The following is a 20,223-nucleotide window of genomic DNA, read 5'->3' as shown; positions in this document are numbered from 1 at the left end:
TGAGTTAAGCCCCCAATTACTATATTACTAACTTATATTGTAAACCATATTAAAACCTGTAAAGCTCAATTTTAGTATAAAATGGTCATTAATAACTAGGTCTTAAATTGTACAGTACTCTTTAAATGTTGTGAAAAGTTGTATTCTCTTATTCTTTTATTTCAAACTTAATTTTGAGAAACTCTTCAAAACAAAATATAAATTTGCCTCAATGATTTATTCATTAGGTCTGTTTCCGCCCTTCCAGCCTCAGTAAAGACTAAAAACATTTTTGCAGTAATTTCAGTATTGCAGTTTCCACGATTTTCCGCAAAAGTTGATTTTTTTTTCCATGTTGAAAACGTGCAGAGAACTAGATCGATAGAGACACGTTATTTTATTTTTATTTTTTTTATGTCTACCTTAAAAAACATCTCCAAATGTATTCAGTAACAGTGCCCCAACTTACTAGGCCAAAAATAAACCAACCTTGGATCTGGATATGAGATATTAGCAAGAACTGTTAAATATCACAAGTCTCCTTATTACCAGACAAGAAAGAGATTTTCAACACCTCAGGAATTTTTTTTTTACATCTGCCTAATCAAAACTGTGACAAATAGAGACACTGTTGTAATTGAACCTGTTCTAAAAATCCTCAGTTGCAACTATGTTAAATTTGATAGAATAGAAATAAAGTATAGTAAATGTCCAAATATCCATTTTAGTCACATTATTACAAGGCGGCCTCTCCAATGGAAGTATCACGCTTGGCAAGCTCGGGTTGTGTTTTTATGACAGATACAGCCTGCGACAACCTGGGTGAAAGGGGTTAAGCTGTGTATAAAATCATCCCCTTGTCAACTTATTCACTCTTCCGTATATAGCAATAAATTGAGATTCCACTTATTAATGATTGTAATTTTGTGGGATTGTCAGCGGAAAGGAGCGTGGGCACTGCACTTTCATTGTATTTCATTTCATTTTGAGTGCGCACACAATTTTACCCACTCAGAATTTAGACACTCGACTAAAATATTGGACATTAAATGTCATGCACTACGTAGTAAAAATAGGGAGTCATTTCGGACGCATCATTTGGAAACTACTTTGGGGAGAAGAAGTAATGACAGCTGCAGATAGGAAGCAACCTGCACATGGGAGCCTGTAACAGAGCGGTGCAGCAGGTTGTTTATGGTGACAGTACTGATAGCCCCCAAAACTGCTAAAATATACCCCTGGGCAGGTTTATTAACTTTGTAACTCGTATACGCACCTATAGTATCTTCTGCAAGAGCTGCCACGGAAAATGATACGAGCAGAGAAATCAACCCATTGTTTTGCTCCTCTGGTGCCACTGCACATATCCTGTATATAGTATGTCGTAGATATCTTCACAGATGAGTCAAAAAAGAAAAGCCATTTTAAACAAGACTGTTCTTTTGAGGCAGAAATGGTATGAGGAACACAAATTCTATGTTAAGAATGTTCTTTTCACAATCCAATGTATCAATAATCATTAAATTGTATGTACAAAGGCTAAAAATTCTCAGCATTTCTACTTTCAGCCTGACAAAAATAACATGTGAAAGCACGTGAAACCAGCTTTAAAAACAAAACAAAAAGGACCATATTCTGAAAATGAAATATCTTACCATATGTTTGTCTTTTTATTATCCAGGCTTGCAAGATGTCCTGCCAGAGTTCCTGCGTGGGCGTTTTGTGGAGGCAGCCCTCAGCTATGTGGCATGCAACTCAGAGGGCGAGCTGCTCTGCCGCAACAACGACTGCTGGTGCCGGTGCTCTCCCCGCTTCCCAGAATGCAACTGTCCCTTCGCAGACATCAAGGTCATGGAGGAGAACCTGGAGAAGAGCAAAGAGGCCTGGAATAGCTTCAATCAAGAGTTCATGGAGTCAGGTATGGACTGCAGTTGTTTGTAGGCGATCAGCTGAGCTGTCCACATTAAAGGAGAATGTTAGTTTATTTCCATCCATCCATCCATTTTGTTCCGCTTATCCGGGATAGGGTCACGATGGCAGCAGGCCAAGCAGGTTGGCCAAGACCGGTAAATGGAAAGCTTCGTCTTCCGGCTCAGCTCCCTCTTCACCAACACGGTCCGGTGCAGCGCCTGTTTTACTGCTGCAGCCACCCGGTCCGCCTGTCAACCTGTCTATCCTACCCTCACTTGTGAACAAGACCCTGAGATACTTAAACTCCTTCGCTTGGGGCAGGCACTCCGTCCCCACCTGGAGGGAGAATTCCACCGGTTTCCAGCAGAGCACCAGGGCCTCAGATTTGGAGGTTCTAACTCCCCGCTGCTTCACACCCGGCTGCAAACCGCCCCGGTGATTGCTGGAGGTCGAGTTTATTTCACTCTGGCATATTTCCTGATAATGTGGCTATTGTGGCTCTATGGATCTTGCTAACTTTTTACTCTCCACATCTGCTGTAGTGATTCAGAAAGGGAAACAGGGAGTTGTACAGAATACTTGCTTGTTATACCAACCTGCATGAGCTGCATGCAGCATTCCAACAAACTTGATTTTTAGTCAGCTTGTGATGCCAAACTCGCTGACGTTGGCCATAAAATTCTTGGATATGCAGCAAGGCCGTGCAGCTTAGACACACCAGCAACAATTTCCACAAGGAGAGAAGCTTGAGTTGATACTGATTCGTTCTGATGCACTTTAGACCTCTTAAATACTCAACAAGGAGTATCATCCTTTAAGAATCCTCACAGATGACCTTTGTTTTTTAATGCAGATTAGTTTGTTTTTTAAAAGGTACTAACAGGCTAACATTAACCTTGAAAATAAGCTTCTCTCAACTAAGCCCTTTTAATTACTGTTTTCATTGTAAAAAGGCATTCTCCTTCCTTTGGATCATCTCAGAAAGAAGTGGTAGTTTGAGACTTTAACTTCATGTTAAACACGGCTCTGTTGATACAATATGGTTGCTGGCTGAGTGTTGAGGCCAGCTGAGGATGTACTGACTGTGTTACAGAACATAAATAAGAGAGATGAGTCGTGGACAGCTGGACAGGGACTGTGTTGCATACATTTTTTTTTTTCGTTTCCAGTTCCAGATGTAGCAGGTGGGATGGTGATGATTTATTGCTCCAAGCTGGATGCAGTTTATTCTCAATAACACTCCATTTATACAGTGTGTACCTGTGAAGTGTTGTTGTCACTATGTTTGTAGTTATTCATGAAATGTACTGACAAACAGGGATGATGAGAGAAAACCTACCTGTATAACAAGCTCGGCTGCTGCAGATTTTATTGATAAAGACATACATTCTATCACAGCCTAATATATGCACATTCAGTAAGGTGGATATTAAATCGTTTATATTGTATCTGAAAGAGCATTTAGTGATGTGTGGAGGAACTCTGGCAGAGTTCTTGTCTACATGTTCAAGTGTCATCACAGCCATCTTTGTGTAGCCTTCATGTTTATGGGATGCTACGTCAAGTACACTCTAAGATAACAACTGAAGTAACTCCAAACTCCCAGATGAAAATGATATGCAACATTTTAATGATGCTAGACAAAACTATGGGATAAGGCCAACATAAACGTATGGACCATACCAGATCTAGGAAGGTTGTAACCTCTGAGTGTACTGACCTCAGCAATTTTAATTGTTCATCATTGATGCTTTTTTTGTTTTGTTTCACATACAGGACTAAACTACTGCAGGTTAAACAAATCTAACAAAACTATTTTAAATGATGACTGACTGGAAGTCTCACTGTAAACTGACTTGAAAACCCTGGCTAGCCCAGCACCACAAAGGCTACAAACAGATCATAATGCAAGACAGTGGTGCACTGCCACTGTGTGAACACACAGTGTCTGGTCAACAAATATGAAATGCCCCCCACATTTTTAAAACTAAATTTCCTAAAAAAAAAACACAGAAAAAAGAAAACGTTCTTATATCTGGGCAGATACATTACTTTTGATTTGTGTCTTTTAAAGGTTACATAATGTTGATTTCAAAGATGATTCTGTTTAATTTTAACTTGCATCTTATGTTTCCAGTTCCAAAACTGCAATGTTAAATCAATAGAACAAATATTGTCTTCCGGTTTTAGACAAACCCCCTGGTTAGTCGCACTAAAATGGAAAACTAAGGTGACCTCCACCATCATTTACAGAATCACCACGAGTCAGTTTTGACCTACCTCACTCATCATAGCTAAGTTCACACAGTTTTGTTTCGTAAGAAAACCAAGATTATTACCAACATGTTTATTTACTGTTTACAACTTAGTTGATTTTCTGTTTTTTTCTTGCCTGGACTTGGTAGATTTTGTTCCTTCATCTATGTCAAGACAGAATTACCAACCAAATGAGGGGCCATTTGTCCCAGGACCCAGAGTCACCGGAGCCCTAACGCAACCAGGTTCATGCTGGAACATGGTGATGTCATAGTTGTAAATATATTTGTGAATTTACACCTTAAATTTGGCAGAGGGACTCTGTGTCATATTACAGCTTTAACGGTGTTTATTTCTGCATTTTAGTCCACAGCACATTCTCAGTGTGGTTTTATTTCCTGTGGTTGACTAAGAGTCGTAGTTTAGAATTAGGTATCCAAAAGATACCCCGAGTATAAGTTGGAGGGATGAAAAGGAACATAAGTCCTAATAAGTTCATTTTTAATGGTGAACGTTTTTGTAAAGAAAAAGTGTGAAAGGTCATGAAATTTCAAAGATAACTCAATAGCTGTGTGACTCATTTCTGTTGTTGGATATATATATATATATATATAAAAAAAGTTTAGTGGCAATTCAATATTGTCTGAAATCATTCATTCTCGAAAAACACAAGACTGGCATCAGTACTTATTCAGCCTGTTTTCTGTTTTCAACTGCCTGGATGAGGCAGATTCTTGCAGCATTAGACATAATGTGGCCATATGTGACAAAGTTTGTCAGGAGAGGAAGAGTGCAGGTTATGTCTTAGCATGCAGAGCCACAGTGTCAGAGGCACCATCAGGTGCACAATCTCACTCCTGACAAATCGATTTACAGCAAACCGGGCCGCTCTATCAAAACTATTCATCACACACAGTGAGACACCTGTGTGTGATGTAATGGTGGCAACCATGCAGAAAAAGCATCTTCCCAAATTGGCTGAAGTTTTCTTCTTTTTTTCTTTGCTAAATCTCAACACATCATCAGCTGACTTGGTAATGACTTGGAAGGTGTAAGCAGGATTTAATTGGAGACAGGTTTCTGGCAGCTTTTCTTAAACTTTGTGAGCATGTTGTGCCTTGCTTGCAGAGTTCAGGTGAATGTGTGTGTGCTGCCATATATGTGTAAATTGCTTGTTGAGTGACATTAAGGAGGTAAACAGCACGTCTTTGCATTCACTTAGCCTCCTTTTGATGGCAACAGACTTTGCAAAGTTGCTTTTTTTTTGCTGCATATACAATCTTTTTAAAGAGGCACTGACACAGTATTGAAAAGAGAGGAGGAAGATGTGTAATTGGGAAGCTTTCTTGTTCCACTGACGGTATGGTTTTTGTCAGGAGCTTCATTTCCTGCTGTGTGTCATGAAAACGAGGCCTTTAGTACTTTTCAGAGGTTGGTGTGTTTCAGTAACGAGCTAAACATATGAGGAAAGGCTCCTCAGTTAGACGCAGACACACGCAGACAAGGACAGACGACAGCACAGACAGGAATATACTGTACAGCCAGAGGCATGCCTGGATTCAGGGGATCATCAAAGTTTTATCTAATTGTAAGGAACACACATACTCACTAACACATTTACACACTTGCAGCCGCCTCACGCGAGGCAAGTTGGGATGAAAAATAAATGCAGAAAGATGAGTGGAGGGTAATCTACATGCCAAATAATGTTTGACTTTCAGAGCTCTGTGTGTATGTCTCCCTTCTTTTCCTCTTTGTATTCCTATCTCTGCCCTTCTCCTGCATCTTCTCACTCGAACACACACACACACACCGACACACAGTGGGTTTTTAGCTTCTGGGGGTGCCTAGGAAGTTGGGCTGAGTCCCGTCTGCTGGGATGGGCTGATAAATGTATTGTGGCGAGAGGAAAACAACTGGGAGGATGGTTTGTGTGATAGATTGTTCTTGTGTGTGTCAGAGAGACAGAAGGAGGACAAGGAAGAGACTAAATCACTGTGTGAGAGAGAGAGAGAAAAGAGGAGAATAATACCCTCAAACCTCAGCCACTCACCATTTCAAAACCAAACACCCAAAGCTAGCCTGATAGCCATCAACACACACACACACACACACACACACACACACACACACACACACACACACACACACACACACACACACACACACACACACACACACAGACAACTCTCTACTCTGAGGTTTAATTTCTTTGTGGATAGATCTCATGTTCGGTTTTGGGAGGCAGGCTGTCCTGAGAAGGTGTGAATAAATTGCATCTGGAACATCACACCTTTGGTTTTGTGATATTACAAAAACACAGCTAGCTTCAAGGCTTAACATCAGATTCTCTAATACCTGACTTGTACATTGTGTTCATCAAATTGCCATGTTCAAAATGCAGTCTGCTGCAATTTATGTCTACTGTCAGACTTCAAATGTATTTGGGAGCGTCAGACTTCTAGTTTTCTTTCATGTATTGATTAGCAGTCTCAATAGATTGTAGTCACCGCTGGAACTCTTACAATTATTACATAATTGCTGCCTGATTGCAATTATTTTGTATAATCATGAGAATCATTTCCATTCATCTGTATAAAAACAGTTGAATAAAACAGATGTTATATTTCCACGTTGTTTTCCATCGTTTGAGGTTTGACTGGCACTCTTTTGATTGCATCATCTTGTTGCATCTCCTTCTTCTGCTGTGGTTTTATGGCACATGAATGGAGAATTAGTGCCGTCAGCTGTTTATCTCATTTTTGACCAACTGCATTTCGATGACCATCCATCGGCATGCAAATCACTGATAGCTGCAAAGCCAAACACCACTGCACTTGTGAGCAATTTTTTTGTTTTAAGCCAAATGAAAAATGTAATTACAAATATTTGGTGATATTTTGGATTGGCTTTGAAATTAAGAGACACTTAAATTGTTATTCACAAGTATTTTACAACAATTAATTGTTCACTAAAATTTAATGATCGTGACAGGCCTGAGTACCCCAACATAAAATAGTTTCCCAGAGACAATGTTTTGAAAGAACACCCAATCCCAAGAAAAGACGAAACCCACCACGGCATTAGTTTATTCCCACTGAGGTGAACAGTTTTAGATATTACTCACAAATGTAGTTAAAAAAAAAATTCTTACAAATCTGGTCTGATCTGCAGGTTAGAACACATTTGGTTTGATGTTTGAAAATTTCTAGATGCAAAACAAATATCTATAAGACTGACTCCAATTGAAATGCAGTGTGCAAATTTACCACAGCAACCGAAAGCACAAGATTAGCCACTTTTGCTCTCAAGTAAGCCCTAGGTGAGTCACATTTAAAGGTCAAACTTAATGATTAATTTAGGTATACATTCATTTAACAGTTTAGCAGGGCCCTTTACTCCACCAGGCATCACTGTGAGCAATCAGCAGCATTTCAGTGACCTGTTAAGTTCTCATCCCTGAGCCTGGAAGATAATTAACTAACCTGAGCTGACATAGGTGACAAAACACTACACTTACTCACAGGTTGAAGTGCCAACTTTAAGAACCAATCCTATAATGGGATTCTGACAGGGGTTAGAATTAGCATACCAACAAGCGAACCATTAAGCTGGATCTTTGGGATATTTCCTGAGCCAATGTGAGAGGAACGCGAGTTCTCAGCCACATTACATGTTGCAGAGGGCGAGGAAAAGGTAGGACTAACAAATGAGGTCACTCATACATGAAACATAAGAAGGAGCCTCTTGGTAATTAAGATTCAATTCCGTGCTCCGAGGATGTTACCTCACCACTGAGAGGAAGACAATGTGAGGAAAAACAAAAGATACCAGAGTAAAAGTGAGCCTTTCATATGCTGCTGGATTCACTTCGTATTGGTGAGAGGAACAACTGATATATTAAGCTTTTACCAGTTCAGGTGCATCGTGTCATACCTCCGATTTACTGTCATTCCGTTTTAAAATAAACCAGCTCAGTTTGCAGCCCAACCTATGTGATGAATTGTGACCACAACAATTGTGCGCAAGAATTTCTACTACATTATGTGCTCAAAAAGTCAAAAGTGGTGGCACACACTGTCTATTAATTAATTATTTTTTGCATTACTTTTTTATGTTGTTCAGCCAAATTGAGCAAACAAAGGAGCTGTATGGACATTAGTGTTTGCTTGTCAGCAAGCTGTCCATATTTGTTGTGAAATAATGTCAAGACTTATCTGCATACCAGCCTGTTACGTCCTTCCCAATAACTGGCTCATGAATAAACTTTCAACCTCAACTTCTGTTCAATGTGCAATATTGTTTCCTTTAAACCAGTGAGTACCGCCTCAGAAAATGAGTAGCAGACTTCTGCCCTGTCTTTGTTTAAGAGCAGAAGCAGAGCTCTACACCATCTGCATGTTGCATTGTCATACTTATTTGTAGATTAATAAGGAAACACTCCATATCAACAATGAGTGGATGAATTCAAACAAACCTTTAAATATGCAATCACAAAATTAAGAGCAACACAGCGATGTAAACAGGAGGAACTACAACCTGCGTCAGTAAGTAATCCAAATCACGTCACTTGAACAACATCAGTTACTTTGTTGAACAGATTTTGAGAACACTGATGTGTGCACATGTGTATTTTCACCCTGGAGTTGAACAGAGAGCGTGCTTCAAATTTTGGGGAAACAAAAAGAAGTCAGGGATACAAATCTGGCATTGGGGTAGTGTGGAGTGACGATTGTGTTGTTGTGGGCCTCAAACTCTTGCTCGTATATAGTGCTGTGAGGGCCATGTTATCATGTTGGAGAACTAAACTGCCATCGTGCCACAGTTTACATCATTTGCTGTGACTGTTTTCCCTCAGAACATCACAGTCCTCCTGGGGGAGGAATTCATAGAGCACAACCTCAAGAATGTCAGAGAAAACCCACCTGGTTGTGCTCCTGACCTGATGCACCTTCTCTGGTCTTGGACAATGACATCCATCCTCCCTTGCAATGCAAATGCCTCTCTAAATACCTGACCTGGCTCATTGTGTCCTTGCATTAGATTTTCAGAAGTATTTTAAAGATCTCTGATTCCCAAGTTCCCAAGTTGGACACAAAGTTCAATGTGAGCTCTTTGCTCATGTCCATGGTGAATTGCAAATATGCACATGCCAGTGGACACAGAAACCTGTTGTAACTCACTTGGAATACTTCATCATTAAGGTTATAGCTTCTCTCTGCTCCATGTGCACAGCACCACTCCATTTGTGGTGCAACAGGAACAGTTTCAGAACATCTTGATACACCATCATAATGACTCCATTGTGAGCAGCTGTTGTACCTGCTGCCTCACAGCATCAGTTGCAGTGTTTCTTAACTTGTTGCAATGTTAATATCAAGTAAGGTAACAAGTCGGTAATCTGACCATGCGTCACTGTGACAGACCATGAGTCAAAGGAGAACATTGAATGCACAAAACAATACTAACAAAAACAAGTTATTTGTGACTCACACACATCAAATGCACATCAAACCCAGTCTGTCTGTCACCATATCAGGATGAACGTGCAGAGCACTCTCGAGAACAGACCTTCGCTACTTAAGTATAGGTAATCATAAATCTTGTTATGGGTTCTTCACCTTCTTCGTTCTGCATCATATTTCCCCGCTTTTAGTTTTGCTTTGCAACACAGATTGTCTAATTGTCTCTCTTCCTCCATTATATTAATGAAAGAGCATCCCTACAAGCTAAGAGGAATGTATTTGATACTTGGTACCATGTGAAAATAGTCCTGGCATGGATTCCACTCAACACTATCAAGACCCTGCTGCCTTGAATCTCTGCCCATTTCTTCCTTTATTGCTGTCATAAAGCATGTTGTCTCAGGGTGTAGATGTAGCACACACACTTCCAGGATTTGTCAAAACAACAAAACAGGTTGGTTTTTTTTGTTTTTGTTTTTTTTGTTCCAGAGATGGATTTCAGCTCGGCTGAAGATTTGGCAACACTTCCTCTACCTTCCCTCACTTATTTCACAGAGGAACAGACTTGGCAGAGGCAGTCTTTGACTCTTCTTTATTTCTTCCTTTTTTCCCCCCTTTGTCTCTATCTGTTCATACTTTCTTTTATTTTTTTGCAGTAAGAATCCCAAACCAAATATGTCTTCTGGCACGCTTTTGTCATAGCTGTTGTCAACATTGTGTATTATAATAACTTTTTTGTGAAAGCAAACACGAGCATGTGCTTTCACTCTGGATTAAGCGTTTCATTGGAGTCCTGCGTGTTCATATCGCCACACTCAGAAACACACAAGCCTTGACATCATGGTGATGTTTGGATATCCAGTGATGTAGAAACATTTTTAATTTCAAAGTTCAGAGATGTCAGTTCCACAGAGATTTATTCATCTAGATAAACAATTGAGATGATATTGCACCACGCATTACTCTCGACGTATTTTGAGAAAGAATCGATGAGTATCACCATTCAATTTTTAAACTATCTCATTATTTATGTTATTGATTTATTTTACTTAAAAAATCCGGGTATACAGAAAAATCTTGGAAAGCAGCCCAATGTTATAGCTTTTCTTTCTACCGAGACAGACCAAAAGGGAAGTTATTATGGATAATAGTTCCGCACTGATGATTCATACTGTAAATTTTAAGGAAATGCTGCACTTGATCCATAAACACAACCTGACAAAAGTTGCTCAGAGGCTAAACATTTGCATATAGACACTGATTTATCTGTAGTGGGTGGGAACAAAAAGTTCAGTTTGACTTAAGATCACGTGCTCCCATACTCAAAAAAGACAAAGTATAGTGAGGAAAGACTCATTCTTCCATGTTTTTCATAAATTATCAAAATTCCTATCCTTACGAGCTGCTATGCAAGAAACTTTGAGAGGCCAAGTGATGAGAAAAAAAATTGACCATCATGCATATTGCAAAATTCCAGAAAAGCTTAGTGGAGTTATCTGGACAATCCAAATGAAAAACTAAAAAACATATAAACTCTTTAAAAATATATTTTTTTATGTTGCAACTCCATTAATGATCCCAGAGGTGGAACTGTAGACTGGATCTAAAGACCTCAGAGTGTGATCATCTATTTATCTCCATAATCAAGAACCAACACAACAAACTACAACTGCATTTCATTTACTTTGACAGGTTGCTGAGTTCACTTTCTGTGTCTCCTGCTTTAAACCAGGTGCCACGTTATTTTAATTATGATAGCTGGCAGTAACAATGGTCATGAAGGGAGTTGTATTTGCGTGATGTGCTCATTTTAAACCAAATTAGCATATTGAAATACTTTAAGGGTAAAGTATAATTTCTTGGTAGTTAAATAAACATAATGACCAATATACAGTTGTCAATATAAAACAATATTATCTGCACAAAGATGTACAGTAATGCACAAAAAAGAAATTCAGATAAGGCTGATATGCATTCAGATCAGATAATTAGCTCTGGCACAGTTATTCTCCAAAACCCAGTGGATACATTTTGTAGAAGTAAAGAATGTTAAACTATCAAATGTTCTTTTATTATTATTTTTATTTGTAATTATAAAGGCACAATATGTCTTCTTTACTGATATGTAAATGGTTGTATGACTGGTCTTGATAACTGAACTAATATAGAATGAAATGATTCCAGAAGATTGCCATCAGCTGAAAATTCCAGCTTCTCTGACTGACTCCTTCGAAATTTGCTGATTGTTATATCAGTCCTCTTTTGTATAGAGAGAGATATTTAATTATTTTTTTTAATTTGGAGACTAAATGACTATATAGAAAGTATTGAAACTATCAAATATATGTGTGATATGCTCTGCATGATTGCAGTTGATAGATAAACCAGGAAAAGATCCATGTTATCCCCATGCTTTATCGTCTTGACATATTTGGCCCTTGGGGCCCCGGCTTTAACGTCAGACTGCAAATAGAATGGACACCTGTGGTTGGCTGTATGCACATAACTGCTATTTTTGGGAATAGACCCCTGTGCAATCATTATCAAACAAATGGCCAGTGGCAGGAAAATATCTGCTGAAAGCTGAAGAGATATCACGCTGATCTGGAGCTAAACAGCCATCAAATTTAAAACACAGAGCCAAAGAAGTGGTGGCTTTATTCTAACTAGAATTAACTTCACTCTGGAATTTTTCCTGGTCTGAGTAGGAATTTGTTAGTTCGAGGAGTATTCCACATGCTGGACATATGGTCACTGTTTCTTTAAAGTACTTCCGAGCTATCCCACTATACATTGTGTAAGAGGTAGGACACATCTTAGCCAGTAAAAGTGTTAACTGTTGGTGTGAAAGACACACAGTGTTGGAAGGGTCACTTTTAAAATGCGATAGGAAACAAATTACATGTTGCCCCATTAAAAATGTAATAACTATTGTGACTATTTTAATTACTTTTTTAAACTGGGTAAGGAAGCTGAAAAGAGCTAAAAAAAAAAAAAAAGAAAAAAAAAAAAGTAAACTAGTTGTTGTAAACCTCACAACAACACTCAACACTGATTACTGTCAAACTTTTATTAAAAATTATTCAATAGAACACAAATTAGTATCGGGAAGGTTTTGATTTTTAAGCAAAATCACCAAAACAAATCACAAGAATTGAGATCACAACTTTTGCCCAACAAGATTTGCCCACAACCTCAAACCAAAAGACTCTTTTTAAATATCGCTTCATCTTATCTGACAACATGGCCCACTGGCTTGGTGTGGTTGCTTAGAGCAACATGCATTGATATGATCGACAGATGAGAGGAGGCACAAATTCAAACCAGAGAACCAAGAAACAGGTCAAAATTGGAGGGTGTACTGTCAAATGATTGAAGCCTGTCTAGGTATGGAAAGAATAATTTTCTCTCCAGCAAAAAATGCAAAGCATCAGAACGAATATTATGTTATACACAAGGTTTTTCCCAAAAATAATATATTTAGACGTAATTGCTTTGTAATCAACAACATTCCACAGATTTCGCTCATGGCATGAGTAAGTGCCATTTGTCTTCGGTAAATTGTATAAAATCAGTATTCCAAAAAATGGATCAGCACTTTTGCCATGAGTTCTGGCTGAAAGGTGCAATGGAAGTACAAAGATATAAAACAGCATGAAGAGATTGGGCCAAAAAAAATAGCAAATGAATTATTGATCAGGATTGCTGATTAGGACTCCGGTTTGTCTGATTGGGCCAAACTCAACAACCATGCTAATGTATAACGAGTAGCTATTTAAAGAGTAAAGGCTTTTCATCGAATGTTCAGAAATGTCCATTTTGTTTGATTTCAGTCAATGTCTGCAAAGTGCAAGAAATTGTTTTTGACATAAAAAAAAATTGCACAAACAAAAGTAATGATTGGTGTCTTTTTAGCACATATTATTATTATTATACTGAAACAGCAGTACATCACTTCCAATATTTTACCACTGTACAAGAAGCCAAAAGACATTTTCTTTCTTTTTGAAAGTGGTTGCCAATGGTAACAGGCAGATGCACTGAGAGGGGACAAAATCTTGACTTTTCACCTGACCTGCCGCACTCCCTCCTGCCTCTGTATTAAATAGTCTGGCACACAGCCTACACACTCTGCTATTGACAGCTCTGGTCCAACAAAGAAATAAAAGCAAAAATCTGACATTTTCCATGGTGAGATGAAGCGTATACTGCCCGTCACATTCATAGCAGTGTGAGTGGAATCTTTAGCTGGCTGTTGCATATGTTTCTTTGTTATCATTATTTGGCCTTGTACTTATTTGTTGGTCTGTTGTACAGCAGAATCTGGGGGTGGCTCAGCTTCACCATACGTAGGTCAGTATACCAAACTCCTATGCGATGTGTCCAGTGTGGGTTTCAGTGTAACAATTAAAAACAAGAGGTTTCTTATGTCAGTTAGCAGTCTGCCTTTAGGTAGTGGATGCAATGTCAGGACCTCGACCTGTGAAGGGGTCTGAGCCCTGAGCTTTTATAACACAATATTTTAAGTGCAAAGAAAGCAAACACTGTCCGTAGTTTCACCCTCTCCACGTTTATGTTACTCTCATCTGAACTTCTGTAGACATAGAAGCATATCTCTTCCAAAAAACTGGAGTTTCACAAAGAGATATAGAAAAGGACTTTTCTTAACAATTGCCTTTCTAACTGGATTTGTGACCACATGGAGGCAGCAGAAACGTTAGAAAAGTTGATCAGGGTAACTTGTTAGCAATAAACGTCAACCTCTGGGGCTGAAAAATGAAGCCCATGCAGAAGTGCAAAAAACTGTGGTTCCTCAAATGACCACCGGGGGTTGGCTACAAAAGCAAGTAGAACAGTAATGTAATAGTACTTTAATGAGATTGACTCTAGAAGTCCTTGTCAATTGTTATATATCCCAACACCTACAGGCCAGATTGTCATTAAAGTTAATATTTATTGTCTCCAGAAGAACGATTTTGAAGATTCCCTCTGATATTTTGTCGGGGAGAAGTTTCCATTTAACCGAAACTTTAAAGGGTTCCATAACATTTTTGCTGTGGATCTCCCATCCCAGGAGGATTCCCAATGTTTTCCGTTACTCTCTGACCTTTCTTCTAGCACAACCTTCAGGCCAACATTTACAATTTGACACCAAGAACAACAAAATCCCAGGACCATAGAGAATAGCTGAGGCATTTTCTGTGCACATTCATCGTCTCTTGTTGTGTTTAAATGGCAGCCACACAGTCTACATGTGCAGATGCCTCATCTCTTTAAGCATCTATAAAAGCCAGATTCTTTGCCTATTTATCTGCCTCAGCTGATAAGGATGAGTGTAGAAAACTAACATATTTCATAAGAACTCAATTGCAGTTCTTTTACTTTTCACTGATCATGTGTAACACACACCTGGTGAGCTCTTCCACTTAAAGGGTAATGTGTTTTGTTGTTTTACTTGTGCTAACACATCCTCTTTGATTATTGTGGAATTAAAGTTCATTCAGATGAGGAGGATCTTATTTCAAAACTCAGTCAGTCATTCAGTTTAGGGAGTAGCTTCCTGTTTCCCATGTCTCCTCCTCTGTTTCTCACTTGCGTCGAATTTTCTTGTTTCGTAAAAATTTTAAAAACGGAATACAGCTGCTTTTCACTATTGGGGTGTCGCAACAGGAACAAGCAGGGCAGTGAAAGAGTTAAAAGGCCTAGTCAATGAAGGATCCAGAAGAGTGTGGAGTGTGTGTTTCTTCTTGGGGAGACGAACAGGCAGAGGCTCAAAGTCACCAGAACAGCATGAATATATGCATAAAGTTAGTTCAAAATACAATGAAATTACTGAGGTGACAATTTTCTAAATCACAGATACATTCTGCAAGTATTCATCCACCAAGAAATACATTAGGTGACAACATGAAAACTATTCTAATTGTTTCCAATGTTCCCAAAAAAGAGGTGAAAAACTGGAAGGAGTACTCATTGCTGAATTGATACAGCAGCAGGGCTTTTATACAACAATGAGACTTTTCTAATGTCAGGATAACTTTGGCTAATCCAATTGTTGCTGTGTTTTTTTTTTTCAACTGGATGTTTCATGCTCAGTATTTACTCAAAGGTGTTTTAACTAGTCCCTGTAGGACCAGACCTTATATTAATAACATTTTTAATGGAAAAATTGCAGGAATTTTGCTGCTTGAAAAGTACAAGCTGCCACTGATATTGAGAGATTGCGTGAATCTTTGTAAATTATTGCAATTGTAAGATAGCGATTTTACTGGAGGGACTGTTTACCTTTTGGGTTATTCAAAAAGTGTTTAATTGTGTTTTACCGCTGAGAGTAATATTGTTCTGGTCTACTGATGATACATTAACAAAGAAGCTGTGGCTCATACAATGCAAAGTTGGCAGTTCAAATTATCCATAATGGCAGCCGTGTGCCTTGCATGGCTCGTTATTGGTGTGTTAGTGTGTGTAGTAGGAGGTGATTGGGAGATAAAGATTGTAAAGTGCTTTGTAAACCTCCAACGTAAAAAACATATCATATTAATGCAGACCATTTACCATTTACATTTAGCCTGTGAATAAAACAGCATGGTTAGTGGATGAATTAAATGGACCACTGGGTCAAAATGCAGAAGCTCCTCAGATGATCACCAGAGGAAGGAAGGGGCCTTCTTCTAATACATATTTCAAATGGATATCATTAACATTCAAATCTGTCTCAAGTATAAAAAAAATAATAATCCCAGACCTACTGGACAAGATTTTGAATTTTTTTGCTTCATTAAAAATAGATCTACTCTTTCAGAACTCTAACTATTATTCACTCCTTCACTCACCACCATGTTTTTCAAATTTACTTTAATCTTTTTTTTAATGCTTTTCTCTCTCTCTGACTTCAGAAGTCAGCAGTCGACCCTGCCTCATCATTTTCTCGACCCCCAGCTTATAAAATCTCCTCATTATAGCAACACAAACGCAGGCAAAGATGTAGAAAGAGGAGGAGGGAAAGAGGAGGAGGACAGAGGGAGTGGGCAGTCGCTCTCTGCGTCTGTGTCGTGGTGGAAAAGTATGATCTCCCAAAAGACTTGACCGCTGGCATAATGAACCAGCACAGATGTCTGTGGAGGAGGTTCTGGCGGGAGAGGATGGAGATGGTGGCAGATCGAAGGATTACACAGAAAGACAGAGGCAGAGAGATGCTTTGGATTGACGAGTGGACAGATATAGATAGGTGCAGTTTGATATTTTTGAAGAGAAACAAAAGAGCCTGAGGCAGTGGTTCATCAGAGGTGCTCAATATGCTCTTTTCTTTCCCTTACTTTTGCCACATCCAGGCCTAGGGCACGAGCCTCAAGCTGAAAAATGGACAGGCGGCAGTTCATCTCAGGACGCTGTACCGGGTGAGAAGAGGTGATGCCGGAGCTCTGCCAGGCATAACCTGGTAGCTATTAATCCTTCAACACGTGTAGTGAATAAAAATGATGAGTTTGAGAAGAGGAGGAGAGTAAATCCAGGAGGAAAGGGAGAGGAGGGAAGTGAGAGAAAGGGACAACATGAAAGCAGAGTAAAGTAGAGGAGATCAGAAGGAAGGAAGGGAGAATAGATGATGAGGGATGAGAGGGGAGGACAGCAGATGATATGAAGGGGAGAGGAGGAGAGAAGAAATGAGCAGACAGAGGACGATTTCTAGTAAAAATGTATAAATCACCGAAAGGAACGTGAAGAGAATGAAAAGTAAGTCGAGGAACAGCGAGCAAGGAACAAAAGGAGAGACAGACGGAAGATGGTCGAATAGGAAATGAGAGAAGAGTAGAGTCAGGTCATTTATTTTCCTTGTTTAAGGTTTGTGACTGAGCTTTGTTTCAGTTTTGTTTAAAATCCAGAAGCTTGGGTGACTTTTCCACAGCAGGGGATAAGAGTGGACTCCCTGCTGTAGGATACATAGCTATTTAGTCTTGAGTCCTAATCTCTACTCCTCCTCAAGTCTCAAGGAAAAACTTCCTCTTTTCCTGAAGATAAAGATAAGGGATCATTTGGCGTAATGAACACTCTCTTATCGCTTCGCCTGCCTCACTTCCTGGAGACGACCTCTGTGAAGCGTAACTAAGACGATGGTATAGAGGCGCTATGGGGATACATCACTTACTGAGTAACTGGAGACTTAAGATGAGGCGAGTTTGCTGAAATCTCTCACTATCACACACCGCAGCATGAATGGCTCAAACAGGCAGTCAGAAAGAGATTTAAACCCAGGAGAGTTTATCATGGTGGTGTTAATTGGTAAACATGAGCTTTGAACTTGACAAGGGAGATTGTTTCATGTCGCTCTGGGACTTTGACACAGTTGACTGAAGCTTCAGTAAAACAGATTCAAGAGCATAAAAAATGCAAACACGAAGAACAGGAGGTTTTGTTCTGCATAATTTCTTTGGCAGTAATAGTACATCAATATAAACATGAATTATATCAATGTACATTTTTGTTTGGACTGTTAGTTTATTTTGCGTAAAAGATGCACTTCTTTTTTGACACAAAATTCTTGAAGTTGCACTAAATATTCTCATCCACAAACAACAGTTCAAAATTGTTTGTGTAATGTAAAATATACTTGTTAATAGTTGTTCAGGCCTAAAAAGGTATCCTCTTTGTGTAAACATCAGGAACCACCCCTATAATTCCAATGATGTTGGCAATTAGTGGAAGAGCATGCTAAGAGCTGGATATTTTTGAGGAGTTAATGGACATCCAAACAGAAATAAAATGAGTGAATGAACTGTTATGTTAAAAAGTTTGCCTGAACAACAACAATGAAATGTTTTTCTTTCAGGCACCGAGCACATATTCATAAAGTTTTCAAGATATATCATGAATGGCTAGCCCCTTTAATGAACATGCTTCAGCTTAAAGGTGAAGGCAGTGAATTTTCCCTGAAAATATCCCAGAGTCCATAGGTTTAACCTTGCATTGATTTGTGTAGATGATGAGCAAGATGGATAGATCAAATTGAGCTGAAAAAACGCTGGCTGACTCAGTGAATAAGCTCACATTTTGTAAAGAGTGTGTCCTGCCACTCGTTGTTGTTGTCGTGCGTTTTCCAGCTGCTGGCTTGACTGGCTGAACCGAGACCCTCCTGGTGCCAAGTGCCAGTGTGACTCTCTAGAGACTCAATTAGACACACAGACTATCAAATGTCATCACAGCATGTGTGTGTGTGTGTGTGTGTGTGTGTGTGTGTGTGTGTGTGTGTGTGTGTGTGTGTGTGTGTGTGTGTGTGTGTGTGTGTGTGTGTGTGTGCATCCTTGTGTTTTTTCCATCTGCGTGTTAGTGTGAGTCACAGTTGCATACGACCATGCAGACAGCCTTCAGGTTAATGAGGCGCTCATTAACGAGCCTCTACAGCCAAAGACATGTTGTTTTTTCTTTTCATAGCCCTGTAAAGTTCATGTCTCTGGTATGAACTTTTACAAGGTGACGAGCTTAAGAGTTAGACAGAAGGACACACATTAATAATCACATTCTAAAGAAATGTATTCAGAGACACAGGTTCAGATGTGTGTTGTCCTTGTAGCCTGAACTGTAGTAAGTAGGGACATTTAGTTATTTTCACTTAGTAGTTGTATCCCTGAGTAAATGCTTCTAAGGTACACTTTAAATAATACTATATACAGTATCTGTAACGGTTTGGCAGTAGATGTGTATGAATGTGTAGTTGTATTGGATCATTTCACCTGTCCAAATCAAATACACAAAGAACTTAAAAAAAAAATCATAATAACTTTAGATGAAACTGTCCTCCCAAAAATATGACTGGACTGTGTATAAGGTGAAAGGGCTTTACATTTGAAGCCAGGGCTTTTAATTTGTAGTCACGTGACATTCAACCAATTATTGGTGTACGTCTAACGCTCAGTCAGTGACAGACATACTGTACGTGTTTATTGGGTCTGCCCTGCTGTTGTGGTCCAACCAAAGTCAAACCCATAGGTTGTTTTCTCAGCCATTTATTATGACCTGTTGTTAGATTTCATCGTTAAACAGCATCAGTCATTTAAGAAAATGCCCTGGAACAACATATGTTATTAAAAAACGAATTGGTTCTGTAGTGTCTGGCATCAAATGCTGTCATTCGATACAACATTTTAATACCTAAGCTTCATCCACATAAACATGTTTTAATTTTACTTTTACTCCGTTTACACGAGTAAAACTCATTGGTGTCAGTGAGCCACAGCACAATGTGGCCTTTGCTTGGAAGAATACAATTGGGTTTCAAGTTTCCTTAAAGATGCTGTAAAGTAGAAATTAAAATGAGTTTTAAGTTCATCACACCACAGAAGCATGGGTTGTTAAATAGCCATCCAAATTTGAATGAAAGAAAACACTGATAAGTATGTTAAATTAGGGTTTGAGATCATGAGAAAATCATCAGTCTTCTCTGCACTGAGACTGGGGGGGCGTGTCGCCTGAAGGCGCTGAAGCTCCGCCCACTCACAGTCCTGTGGCTGCAGCTATTTTCCCCACTAAGCGGTCCGTCTGACATCCAACCTCTCGGTGACAAAAGCAGCCTGCTTTATGAAAACAGAATAGAATCAGAATTTATTTGTCCAATGAGTGA

General features: G+C 39.1%; 1 protein-coding gene across 2 annotated transcripts in view; it reads left to right on the top strand.

Moving 5' to 3' along the window:
* The window catches only part of brinp2 (bone morphogenetic protein/retinoic acid inducible neural-specific 2), a 219,620-nt gene that overhangs the window by 169,726 nt on the left and 29,671 nt on the right, over positions 1-20,223 (top strand). For both annotated transcript variants that reach the window (XM_069164412.1, XM_069164413.1), the window contains exon 6: positions 1,661-1,897. In XM_069164412.1, the coding sequence (XP_069020513.1) occupies positions 1,661-1,897 (237 nt within the window). The remainder of the gene's footprint in view (positions 1-1,660; positions 1,898-20,223) is intronic.

The sequence above is a fragment of the Embiotoca jacksoni genome, unplaced genomic scaffold (genome assembly GCF_022577435.1).
Source record: "Embiotoca jacksoni isolate LCO1_2020_lvr unplaced genomic scaffold, fEmbJac1.0.p SCAF_31, whole genome shotgun sequence".
In the NCBI taxonomy this organism is placed as follows: domain Eukaryota; kingdom Metazoa; phylum Chordata; class Actinopteri; family Embiotocidae; genus Embiotoca; species Embiotoca jacksoni.
Note: the sequence above shows the minus strand (reverse complement) of the source record. Positions and strands in the feature narration are given on the sequence as shown.